The following is a 13,181-nucleotide window of genomic DNA, read 5'->3' as shown; positions in this document are numbered from 1 at the left end:
CTCCTTCTCCTGCAGTCAGCGCTCATCTGACCTCTCAGCGGGCTGACTCAGTCTGCTAAATTGGCAGAAAACTAGTCAGGCCAAATATGGAGGAGAAGAAAAAAAAATCTGCTCAGTAAGATGAAGTGGGTGCAAGATATCAAACAAGCACCAGCACTGATGTAAAATGTGTGCAGGGAGGAACGAGAGGAAAGGGAAGCAGAGAAGTCTGGGGGCAGGCTGAGACTCTCCTTTTGCACAGCAAAAAGTATTCACCTTAGCCATCTCTCACATCTGTGATTTCACAGATGCTGACATAAACATAGCCTACAGGTTAAAAAAGTCCTGCTTTTTGTCCCAGCCATGCACTTGTGACACACCCTTGAGTATCAAAACAAAGAATGGCTGTTTGATCTGTTATGGAACAACTATGGGAGCTATAGGTAGGTGAGGTTGGAGAGAACGGACAGGTCACCTTTAGACGTTTGCTCAAAGCCAACACGCAGTTGTGGAACTGCCACCAGAAGTGGCACAATAATAATTAAAATAGTCTCTATTTGGAAAGGGAATGGGATGAACAATCAGTGCAATGTATTAAATGCTGGTGAGGTTTCTCCCACAACCTAAGAGCAAGAGCTCTGTGTAGGATGGATATAATGGAGGGGAAAAAAAAAAGATAGCTAAAAAAAGTCATAATACATGAACAGAACCAAGATAAAACAAAACTTAAAGATTTACTGGTATAGCCTCTAAAGTATTCTTATCCTCTTCAGGGAGGATAAAAAGTAAATATCAAGGTCTATAAAAATTTAGCTTAGCTATGCTGAACTGTGAAACAGTTTGAGCTACAATCAGAACAGCTACAACTGCAGTCAGATTTATAGACATATCCTACTGAAACTTAATACATATCCTCAGAAATCAGATCAACTTAACCGTGAGCTGAAAATCTCTGCCGAAAGGCAAGACGCAAGAAGTATCATTGTTAAAAAAAATCATTTAGAATAAAAATTAAGTAGTTTGATATACTGCCTTCTTAGCAGCTTTAACAGCAACTCACGCCAGCTGAGACATCACAGCTTTTTAAAGACATCTGACATGCTAACATCCGAATTCCTTTTTCCTGTCAGTTGCGATGTCTTTTCTCTCTGGCAAAGAATTTTTTTTTTCCTGCAATGCAACCACTTTAAAATAAGATAACAGGATTCTTTTAAAAAAAAAAATCACCTGTAACTTCTTTTAAATAATTGTATAAATAATTGGTCAGTTCTCATCTCTCTTTGGAATCTTGTTATGCTGTTTTTAATTTCAGTATAAATATTAATCTACTTGAAGCAAAGCTACAAAAGTTGATATTGTTTTTATCTCACAGTCCAGTATGTAAAATTAAAGTTGCAGTGAGGGAAATGCATTAATCCATAATGCATAATAAATTATTAAAGACAGCCAAGTGAAATATAACATGCACTGACCGTAAAAAAAAAAAAATCATAGTTAGGAGTATCTGCTTTCCATACAAGTCAACAGGACTCAAAATGTAAGACTACATATTGTCATCTGAAGCCGGTATTTGAAGACAGATTTAATGCATTAATAACAGAGTGACCTGCCTGCTTAATCAGAGGTTATGTGAGAAATTCTGCAGGCTACATTAGAGAGGTCAGATTAGACAACAACGGTTCCATTGTGGGTGCTGAAAGAGATTAGTGCAAAGCGCAAGACTAATAACAAAACACACTTCCTATATTTCCATAACAGAACTGCTTATTTATTAAGAGGTACGGTCTTATGCATGGGCTTACGCACTCTGCATTACACTGAGGGTTACACAAAGCATTTCCTTTTGCCTGTAATGCTTTCCCTAAAGCTGTACAATGTTCTGAGTGACTACTCTTTGCTTGGGACTTACTGCAGCTTCAGAGTTAACAATAGTCAAGAAATACTACGGTGTGATGGCACAACTTGAAATATTTTATGAAAACAGACTAGCATTAAAGGCAAAAAACCAAGAACTTTATCCTGCATGACTAAGTTTCATTGGAAGGTTCACACAGTGACCTTATAGACCTTCTAGCTGTAAAGTTATTACTTAGCCAAAGACTTCTTAAACTCTTACCCTAGAGAACGTGGGATAGGAAGAGTCATGTTAGACGGTAGCACTGACCAAAAGAGAACTAGGTTATACACATTTACAGCTTTTTTGTGGTTCACTAAATGAGCTTTCTCAAGTTTTCCTGATACATTATTAAAAAACCCAAAACAATAAACCTAAAAAACCCAGCTTGTTGTATCATTTCTTAATGCAAGCCCGTTACTTCACATAGCCTCTTTAGGGCTGTATTAGTTTTCTCCATCTTTAACTGTAACACGTTATTTAAACAATTACTCCTTAGTCCTTTTCTCTAAGGAACTGCAATCATCACTTCTGAATTTTTCCTTTAATATCTTGATAGTGATTATATAATAAGAGACGAGTCAATGTTACATACAGAAATTGTACTAAAGCAGTACAAAAAACCTGTTTACTTTCCTACAGCATACTCACACATGCAGCTTTATTTCATATTGCCCTTTTCCCTGAAGCCCAGAAGAAATAAAGCACTAAAACCACATGCTGTTTATATGCCACCATTTAACTCCTAACTGCTTCCCAGGTTTCTCATGCAAATCTTTAAATGCATTTTGAATTACCTCTCCTGAGGCAAGACCTCCCTCCCCCTAACTTCAGGTTTTATTAATTCTCTTAGTTTTCCGATTATTAGCCAAGCCTGTTCTCAACCACCACCCTGCATAGCTCTGCATATCACAATCCCTAACCTTGGTGCTCCTCTGCTCTTCTCCACTCCCTTAACCTCAGCACCTTCTAATCCCTTCCACTTCCCCACCTCCACAGGGAAACCAGCTACAACGCATGTGCCTTCAGCCTTGAGCTTTTACGCCAAGCACCAGCTGGAAAGCAAATGTTGCCTAGACCGCTAAATGTTTATTCCAAATAGATATGGATTAAATTTTTTCCATCTTGCCTTCAATTTGGACATTAACAAAGATTCTCTCTTCTCTCCAGCCACTGCATTTTCATCAGGCTTGCAAGAATGTTGATATTATTACTATCATAGCAAGTTTGCCTGAAATTTGTAAACAGGCTTCAGAATTTTTTAGGGAGAAAAGAGTGTAACAATCAGATAGCTGTCCATTCACCGAGAAACAGGGCTGGGGCTTGGGCCAGGAAGGAGATCATCTTTCTGAAACTCACGGTATCTTTATCAGTAGAGCGAGAACAAAAGGGGAGAAAAAAAGGTAAACACTAACCCAAAATGCAAAGGATTCCATCAGGTTGAGATTTGCTGCTCTGTGTCAGGATACTCTGAATGTTTCGAAGGCGGCTGCAGCTGCAAAAGAAAGAGAATTTGTCCTTAAGGTCAGTGTTTTGAAGTACTCAGATCTGGTAGGCTAAAGAGTTGACCTAGCTTTTTTTCTTTATTATATAAGCTAATTGGACACACTTCAACTTGGGTACCTTTTATATAAAATACATTTAGACCTCACACCAAACCATCCCCAGATTATTTATTTCTGTCCACTAAATGATGAAGTACACAGCCCTGAGAGAAGACTAGAAGCCAAGACTATCCCTTCCAACCAAGTGCCCTGTTAACCTCTAGCAAAAATTTCTGTTCAAGTTTCCTCTCACTAAGCCAGCAACGCTCCGTTCTCTACCAGAGAAGTAGATAGCAAAGCAACATGGGGCAGGTGATGCCCAAGTAGAAAGATGACAAGGGAAGGGACCACAGGAGCTCCTACACCCCAAGGGGAGTTTGCCAAAGAGGAGTTTCAGCACCTCCAGCACCATCAGACTGCTTTCACCCTGTGTAACTACGTAACACGGACACATCCCAGACCTCCTACAAGATGAAAGGGAAAAGCACGATATTGGCGTAGGGGAGAAGGGCAGAAGGCACAGAGAACTTTGCCTCCACTCGCAAACCTGCAGGGTCTCATCCATGTCCTCGGTTAATAAAGCAGGAGTGTCATACTATCTGCAGTGTCCCAGTGATGCTTTTGCTTACCAGTATCACGAAGACTCAAATGGGTCACCCTGTCGTTATTATAAGCCCATACTTAAGCAGAAATGCAGAACCAAGGCAACTTTCAGACAGAAAAGAGAAAGTAATTTTAGGGAGCACTCAGAGACAGCTCCTGACCAGGGGATTTGCTCTTACTATTTAAGCTTCAGGTACTACAGTTCTTCCTCGCATCTTGCATTACTCTCTAGAATTTTATTTAGTCCATAATGGAAAAATACAGAGCCAATACTCTCATTTAATAAAACAAAAGCTGGACTCCAGAAGAGTGTCACTTTTTAAGAAAGATCTTTTTCTTTCTGCAAGACAAATTAACCAACTGAACTTACACTAGCGGGTTTCCAGCCAGAAAGTAAATGAAAATTACTTCATGCAATCATAAAAGTAGGAACTTTTTCCCCTCTATACCCGAAAAAATATCTAGATCATTTTCAAAAGATGCATGCTACCTCTCTCATGACTTCTGTATTAAAACCATGAAATTTTTTAAAAAATGAACAGTTAGGGAAAATTGTAAGCCTTAAGTATAAGACATAAGGAAGAAATTCTTCCCGGTGAGGCAGTGGCAGAGGTTGCCCAGAGAAACTGTGGCTGCCCCATCCCTGGAAGTGTTGAAGGCCAGGTTGGATGGGGCTGTGAGCAACCTGGTCTGGTGGGAGGTGTCCCTGCCCATGGCAGGGGGTTGGAACAAGATGGGCTTTAAGGTGCCTGCCAACCCAAACCATTCTGTGATTCTATGATAATGTTTGATAAGCTACATTAAAAAGAAATGAACCAATACCAAGTCTTTCCAAGATTTTCATAATCAAAATGAATTATTACATAAAGTTTAGCCAGGTAAAAAATTCAGCTACAAGAGCCAGACAGAGCAACGTAATTAGTGCTTCTAGGCAAAATTTTATGATCTTGTTTTAATACAGACAGAAGGCAAGAAATTTCACTGCTGATATTACTGAATGTGTTTTGTTTACAGTCTTGTTTACATAACTATGAGCTGTTAGGAAACAAATGCATCTTAAAGAAACACTTAAACAGAGCTAAACTTATGACCAGCTCAAACAAACAAGAAAGTAAGGTCAAGCATTTCTATTTTCATAGTTACTTAAGCCAAGTAAAAAGATCTTTTCAGTAATACTACAAATATCATGCTCTACTTTCTCTGAAAGACAGAATGAGCACAAAAGGTTTATATTATAGCTAATCTAAGTGCAATTTAAACATCCAGAGTAAAAGGAGAGGCAACATTTGAGGATACTTTCATAGGAAGTACAAAACCAGGGCAAACCACTCCAGTTTTGGGTTTTTTCCCATTTTTAGGTTGCCTATTTGAGTTCCAAATCCGTCAATTATTCTTTTTGCCTGAAACTTTCCAATTCACATTATATGCTGCACGGTATCACAGTCCACTCTAGGTATGAACAGGTATTTTGATCCAGTCTTAGATACAGAAACCGAACTTACAGCCACTGATGACAGCAAAAAGACACCTAATCAGGTACTACCAGATGTTGTTGTCCATATAAGTGATGCTATGAAGCCCCTGAAAGAAACACTGAACTTCATGCTGCACATTTCAGCAACTTCTAATCCTCAGTTCTTTAAAACCTAACCTAAAACAATCTCACAGCCATCCAAATTTAAGGTTTTGTATCTTATCCTGAAAGATTTTCATCCCATCATTAAACAGGACCCCACACTAGCTACGTGAGAGATGATCCACTACAGCAAGCTATACAGTGCTCGTATTTTTATACTTCCCACATCACAAGATCAAGAGTAGAAAAAATTGCTGGACTATTCATTGTGGGTGTAACAAATTTGACATTTGTTAGAAAGCAAACAAGCCTACAGTTATTTAACGGCCAGCTGCAAGCAAGTTGAACTACTAGAGCCTCTGTAAAACACAAGAAAATGAAAGCAACTTTATGTACAGACGGGGCCCACATGAAAACAAAAATGCTTCTCCATCTATCTGTTGTGAGAAAAGGACGGTTTAAGAGAAACCCATGCTTCCTGAGACTATCTGAAGGACGGACTGAAAGGACTGTGAGAAAGCATGCCCAAGGACTTCTGCAGTAACACAACAGGCAGCTTCCAGACTGACTTTTATTAAAACATTTACCATATCAGAGGATGCATCTTCTTGCATCTGCTCAGAGTGAGAAAAGGAACTGTCATGAGAAAAAATATTATGAATGCTTCCAATCTGAAGGCACAAGAGGTAGATTTTAATTCAACTCCTCTCAGAAGCAAGATGCAAAATCCCTCTATCACTCATGTTCAACTTCTACTCTCAAGGCAAATTTAAGTAACTCTCCAGCCAAAGACAGGTTTTTCTGGATCGTAAAACATGTTCAAAACCTCTTATGTCCTATAAACACAGCATGAATACATAACTTGAATTTGCTATCATTTTTCCCCCCTATAGTGATCACTTTTAAAAGAAAGGAACAGTTAGAACTCAATTTGACAAAGAACTCCCTGTAAGAAACTCATAGGTTTAGGGAAAGATGCTCCCATTTATTAAAAAACATTATTATATAATACAAGGTAAGTTATTCCTGAGATCTTTAAGTTTTAATTTCACACAAACAGCTTCAACAAAAGGGAGACCTGATCAAATATGTTTATCATTTAAAGGAAAAAGTAGTGTTACGAGCCTGTGCAACGAGACCAAAGCAGAGCAAAGTGACATACACCATATTTTTGTCTTCTTGAGCTCTGTGAAAATATTTTCTGATCTGTTCAAGTAAACTGCGGTGGGGGGAAAATGGGAGTAGGAACTGGAGGAGGAAAGTACTTGCATGTTTGTTCTGGGTTGGGTACTTCTTTCCCTCCTTAAGTTTTGATTTAGGGTTAGGAATTTTACTCTCCTAGAATTACTTTCAGCATCTTTCACAGAAATTGTAACTTTGGTGCACTCCTTAAAAATACATAAAGTTCTCAGATTAAGCTGCTAACAAATTTTTGCCAAGTAAAATTGAATGTCCTCCTTCCTGCAAGAGACAGTCCTGGAATAAAAGAAAAAAAAAAGTGTAGGGCAAACTGTATGTTCATTATTTCATAATGAGATGTATGACCATGAAGATGTTTATTTCAATCTTAATATTAAAGAGTCTTCAGCAGAATATTTTTCCTTGCCTCATTTAAAGAAGTGGTTTCTATGAAAGCAATCTTTGAAAAAACTTCTTCACAGAAGTATTTTCAACGTCATTTCAAGTGTGTATAAATCATTACATTCAAAGGCTGACATTAAAAACAGAAGACTTCTGTGTCTGAAGAAAGACGTTATTCAGAAATACTGAAGAGAATAATTAGAATTCTTACTACATGCTTTTAAACAATACAGCCTAAACTGTGTATAAAGTCAGAGAAAAAAAAAATGGCATTTTCTTGCATTTCACATTAAACAGTCATCTGACAAAAACAAAGGAACTGTCCTGGGAACAAAACTCCGCGACTTTTCCCGCCTCCAAAGCTAGCACCCTAGCAAGAGCAGTGACTTTTTACTCCTTTTCTTTTACCACAGTAACACAATTTCAACCAGAAACAACGAAGAACGACCTCCACACAACAGCATAACCCTCTGGACTTCAGGACGCTTTCCTGGAAGACGTGGCTCTGGATCCACCCACATATATAACCACAACTAAATTTTACAGTAGCTTGTTGCTGAAAAAAAATCCGCGTTAGGTACGTTCAAAACCACAATTACATGAAGCCCTTCTAAGGAAGCCCCAAATTCCCGGACTTCAATGAGACTCGGACAAGCCATGAGCTACAAGCTACTTATCCAACCATATCCAATGAGACAACCACAGATAAGCAGGCTCCTTTAGAAGTGGATAAGAAGTTGAAGTAGGTGAAGTAAGAATTTTTCCAGCATGCACTTTTGAATAGAAGATGCGATTTCTACATCATCTTAAACCAGCATAAGAGCCCACGGTGCTGCAAGGGACGGTCTCGCCCTTCTCGCTGCCTTTGTGTCTGCACTGACCATCTCGAAGCCATGTGTCAGGTCAGATCAGCTTAGGGACCCAAACAACCTCCAGCCCAGGAATTAAAATAAATAACACTTTCAAACATCAGCAAGCTGATCTGATTGCTGATGAAGGCAGGCCAGAAGGCAAAGCCACATTTTGGGGTGGCATCTGGCAATAACGTGTGCTTGGGCCAATTAAGAAACTATATGTTGAGGTACTTGATATTCTGCTAATCTTGGCCTAGATCCAAAAACAAAAAGGGGAAGATAATTGACAATCATTAACTTCTAAGAATTAGTGCTCATATGTTCACGTCTTCATACTAATTATGCAAAGTACCTTGCTTTACAACAGTCTAGCCTGTCACAACTTAGCAACAGACACGGTGCTGCAAGCCACATATGTTGGCAAATAAAGAGAATATTAACTACTACGCCTTTCTCAATCACAACAAAGCCTTTTTTTTTAAATAATGCCACACAGTATTTTAAATTTCATTTTATGTTGCGACTTTTTTCTGCATCCCTTGTTGCTAGCTGAATTCACTCTGCGCGCTAGCTTCCTTTTCTTGACGTTGTAATCCAGCGGTACTAACGCAGCAACGATATTAGCATTGATCCCTGACTGATTCCCAATTGATTCCCACAGGCTGGCTCACCGTACGTCTGGGATGGCTGCAGCTGTGGTTAACATGCAATTCAGCCGACAAAGGATGTGATTTCACTGCGTTGAGTATGTTTTGCTTCATATTGGCAGATGTTACGCTCCTCCCCCACAAAGGCTAGGCAGGCCTAAAAATCTACACGTGGTGAAGCTTTGAGAAATAACAGTGAATAAGGAGAAAAAAAAAAATATCTGAGACATCCCTGGCAAGCTTGTGCACATCCTCATATTATCAAGGTTCGTCTTCAGGGAATCGCTTGAATAGATTCACGCTCTCTACCTAAGACAGACACTGGTTTTAACATTAAGTACTTGGGTTTAAAATAAATAAATAAAATGGAAAGAGAAAACAGCTTATTTTTTTCCAAACATCACTCCTTGTTAACTTGCTGCTACTAGCATCTGTTTCCAGTCTACCCCCCCCAAAAAAATGAAGTTTATTTTTCACGGGCCCTTTGTCGACCTCACAATTTCTACCAGAACATTATTATTGTCTGCTTATATTAGAGTATGGGATTTCCCACAGTCTGACATTATCGCCATCTTAACACACTTGTGAAAACAGAAACCAGAAGTCAGACTGAGTTAAAGACTCTCAGAATTTCACTAATTTCAAAAGCAGTTTATCTGAAATTTACTGTCTAGCTTGAACAATAACATGCTTTCTCAGTTCTGTTTTGTTTTTTCTTAGCTCACTAAAATAACTCTGTTTTAATGCTTGGCACTCACAAAAGACAATGGCATTCACTCACCTTAAAATACATTACAATTGTCCAAGTATTTTCAAAATTTCTCTACGCTGAACATAGGGACCTTGACCATAAATAGGAGATCTAGCACCTTTAAAAACATTTAGCATATTTGCTCCTTACTGTTGCTAAACATTAAAACTGGACATAAAGGAAGACATTTCAACTCTGTGTGCATTTTCCAGGATCAAATTCCTTGCTTCTTGACTTCAAATGGACAGTAATACTCAATTCTGTAATTCAGAGACCTCAAAGCACATAGGAACAAGCATGACTCTGTCCTTACTAAACATTTGGGACTACCTGATGCTGTCTGGAAACTACAAGCTTGTTCAGGGTCTTTGGCACTTCAGGACAGCTGAATAGTAGCACTATTTATTAAGAGTGCACATCAATATTCATACTGGTATTTTCCACAACCTCACTGGATAGCGCAGCCCTTCGGCATACTTGTTTACTGTAAGCAACTCACAGATCGGACCTCAATATCAGCTAACGGGCTGGAAATTAAGTTCTTCCATGGGTGCAATCAAATGATGGGTTGCCCTTCACCTAGATACACGTCCATGCCGGTCAGGCCTGCAGCCTCGATGCATTCTCTGTTTAACAGGCCGATTTCTGAACACCAGGTCTGTATTTTCACTTTCTTGAATTGCAGCATTTTATCAAGGATGCCAACTAATCCCTCTCAAAACACATTATCACCCAAGAAAAATGACAGTATTTGAAGAAGTAGAAAAGACTAGCAACTTGAGTGTAATTATTCTGCCATCAGTCAATCTCTGATCAGAAAGACAAGCGTCTGGCACTTCAGCAGAAATCAGAAGTGAAGCTCCAGTGCCTTCAGACTAAATTTATTTTCAGAGCCCATTACTGGTCCCCAACCATTGCAGCCACTTGGCCACAAGGCACGAAGCCCGATGCTTTGCCATCAGCTCAAGCTGAACGATGCCAAAGAGGTAACTTCGGCTGAAGCTTCTCAGGCAGCTGAGTTAATGCAATAGCTCTGCTCCTCTCCTTGGTAACCTTTCCTTCCCAAACACTTACTCTTCTACCTTTCTACTCCTACCGAGCATATAGTCCCACATCCCTCTTAACTTTGGCCACAGCCTAGCGCTCAACAGACCCTAAGGCACCTTACTTCTCTGACACGGTAGAAAACCATCCACGCTCAAGGCAAGGGGTTTGTTTCTCTGGTTTTTCCCCCCTGTACTTCGGTAAGTTCAATTAGCTGGCTCTTTGCATAGCTAAAATACAGTGCACTCCTTAAAACAAAAATGCGGTGAAACTGTGCTATTACAAAATCCTGAACCTCGGCATAATTACATCAGGAACGCACGAATACAAACCGTTAATCTTTCAACCCAGACATGTCCCCTGCTAAAACTGGTTGGGAAACCACAACAACACTTTTGTCCCTGCAACACCAGGCTCCCGAACACCCCACCAACTGCTCCTCTTAAGCCGTAGGAAAAAAAGCCACATACTTAACCACTACGTGATTAAAACCAGAATGGTTTAGAGGATGATAACGTTAGGCATATAGGCAGAGACAACATAAAAATTAACCCAAGTACTCATTTTGTATTTCCCCACATAGACACACGGCGACATCTGTATTATGTTACCAACACGAGTAATTAATAATGAGGATTTACCTACTCTATTTTACATAAAGGTAATGCAAAATTGGGTGGGTCCAGAGCCCTACCAAATAGAACAAATTTACACGGATTTTAGATGGTAATATTTAACAAAAGCATTTAATAGAAATACTGTTCAGAAATGCATGTATTCTTAGCGCCACTAAATACAGACACATGAAACATGACATCACCTTCCAAAAAGGCATACTCTTTTTTGGGCAACGCTCATCTCTTAGCTAAGGGATATTTTTTTTTATTATTATTATTATTTACAAAACTATTCTTTACTTGCTTTTGTTGTTACAATGCTGAGGGTTGCCGTGGTAAACACCACCTCCCAACACACCATATGGCAGACAAAACTCTGAAGTACGTGGAAGAACTCCAAGAATTATCTCTGGTCGTTTCTCTATTCTTTATATAGTCTTCAGAATTTTTCCATTCCTGTTTGGGACTCGGGGGCAGGGGGAGGAGAGTAACGGATTGTTTTGTTTTAAGTTATTTTTATTAACTGCCGGGTATAACAGTGGCCTCCCTGCCTCCATCTGGCCTGAAAAAAAAAAAAAACTGCACAAGAACGAATGTTGAGGAGGAAAAAAATTAACGGCTGACATGCCTCCTACAAACACGCCAAATTACAGCTGCTGTCTGGATCTCCCAGTGGAGCTCAAAAGCTTGCAGATGTTCACAGAGAGTCTGAATGTTCTCATGACAACTCTAAAACAAGATCTCAGATTACAAAAATCACTCATAAAGAGAGAGCCTCGAGTGGAAACCATTTTCTCCTTCAGCTCTTTTTTTACCTTCTTGGTATTTTGTTACTGATCATGAATTTTTACATACTTTCCAGCTATAAACAAATACTAAGCTCTTTCTAAACAAATAAGATAAATTTATCCAGTGAAAAAAATTATTTGAAAAGGTCACTTTTCCCTCCCTTTTATGACCAATTCAATTTCTAACTACAGGCAGAGAGGGAACATAAGCATGGCTGTTTTGTGATGGTTATGTACAGCAAGCAAACAGAACGACCTCCATTTCTCTCTCACAGTGCAGAATTTCTCATTTTACAGGCACATTGTCTGAAAAGTGAAAATGCTTTTATTCCCTCCTTGTACAAAATATAAAAAACTTATTTTCTTTTAATTGAAAACCCACAGCAAACACAGACCCACTTGAACACCCAGGTAGCTTGGCAACTGTTTGTCTGCAAGTTACATGCAATCCTGCAATTTACGTCCAACATCCCAGTTACTCTATTATCTGACTTCACACTGGTGAATACTTCCATGTATTGTGCTACAACTATTGAAAGCATCAAGCACTTCGGTTCCTGGGCTGTTCTTTGTGATATTATAGAACAGAATCGTAGAATCATTTAGGTTGGAAAAGATTCTTAAGATCATCGAGTCCAACTGTAAACCTAGCACTGCCAACCCCACCACTAAACCCTGTCCCTGAGCACCACACCTACACGTTTTTGAAATACCTCCAGGGATGGAGACTCCACCACTTCCCTGGGCAGCCTCTTCCAGTGCCTGACAACCCTTTTGGTGAACAGTGCTGGACAACCCTTTGGGTGAAGTAGTTCTTCCGAATATCCAATCTGAACCTCCCCTGGTGCAACTTGAGGCCATTTGCTCTACTTAGCCACCTCAGATAATACACTGTAGCCTCACACACACAGGCACACCTTAAGTCTTTAAAAGGAAACAGAGCTCTAGCAACCTAACGATACCTGAGCTGACACCCGAGCTCCCACAGAACCAAGGCTATCATCTGACACGTCCCCACGCCCCATCTCTCGCCAAGCCCCCATATTTCTCAAGCTCAGAAAACGTCATTGCCTTCATACCCTCAAGCAGTTCTCCGCAAACCGCCCTGCAGGTGCCCACACACATACACAATCTCCTTTCTCTCCATAATCCCTCAACCCCTCCCAAATCTCTGCTATCCCCACCCTAACTCGCCTTTCCTACCTTTCACGAGCCCTTTTTCCCTACTTCCAAGGTAGCCTCACACCCACCTCCTCCCAAACCAGACCCAGGCTTAGCCCTCCCACAGCAACACTACCCCAAG

The 13,181-nt window shown here is 39.8% G+C and overlaps 1 protein-coding gene across 1 annotated transcript in view; it reads right to left on the bottom strand.

Annotated features, from left to right (window-relative positions):
• LOC104157980 (chromosome unknown open reading frame, human C20orf194) overlaps positions 1–12,903 on the bottom strand; it is a 46,039-nt gene extending 33,136 nt beyond the window's left edge. The window contains exons 1-3 of the mRNA XM_009695532.1: positions 12,841–12,903; positions 11,719–11,819; positions 3,289–3,368 (exon numbers count right to left, since the gene is read on the bottom strand). Of these exons, the coding sequence (XP_009693834.1) occupies positions 3,289–3,368; positions 11,719–11,819; positions 12,841–12,903 (244 nt within the window). The remainder of the gene's footprint in view (positions 1–3,288; positions 3,369–11,718; positions 11,820–12,840) is intronic.
• Positions 12,904–13,181: the final 278 nt, after the last annotated feature.

This window comes from Cariama cristata, unplaced genomic scaffold, assembly GCF_000690535.1.
Source record: "Cariama cristata isolate BGI_N322 unplaced genomic scaffold, ASM69053v1 scaffold6702, whole genome shotgun sequence".
Lineage (NCBI taxonomy): Eukaryota > Metazoa > Chordata > Aves > Cariamiformes > Cariamidae > Cariama > Cariama cristata.
The sequence above is the reverse complement of the archived record's forward strand: the minus strand, read 5'-3'. Positions and strand labels throughout refer to the sequence as shown.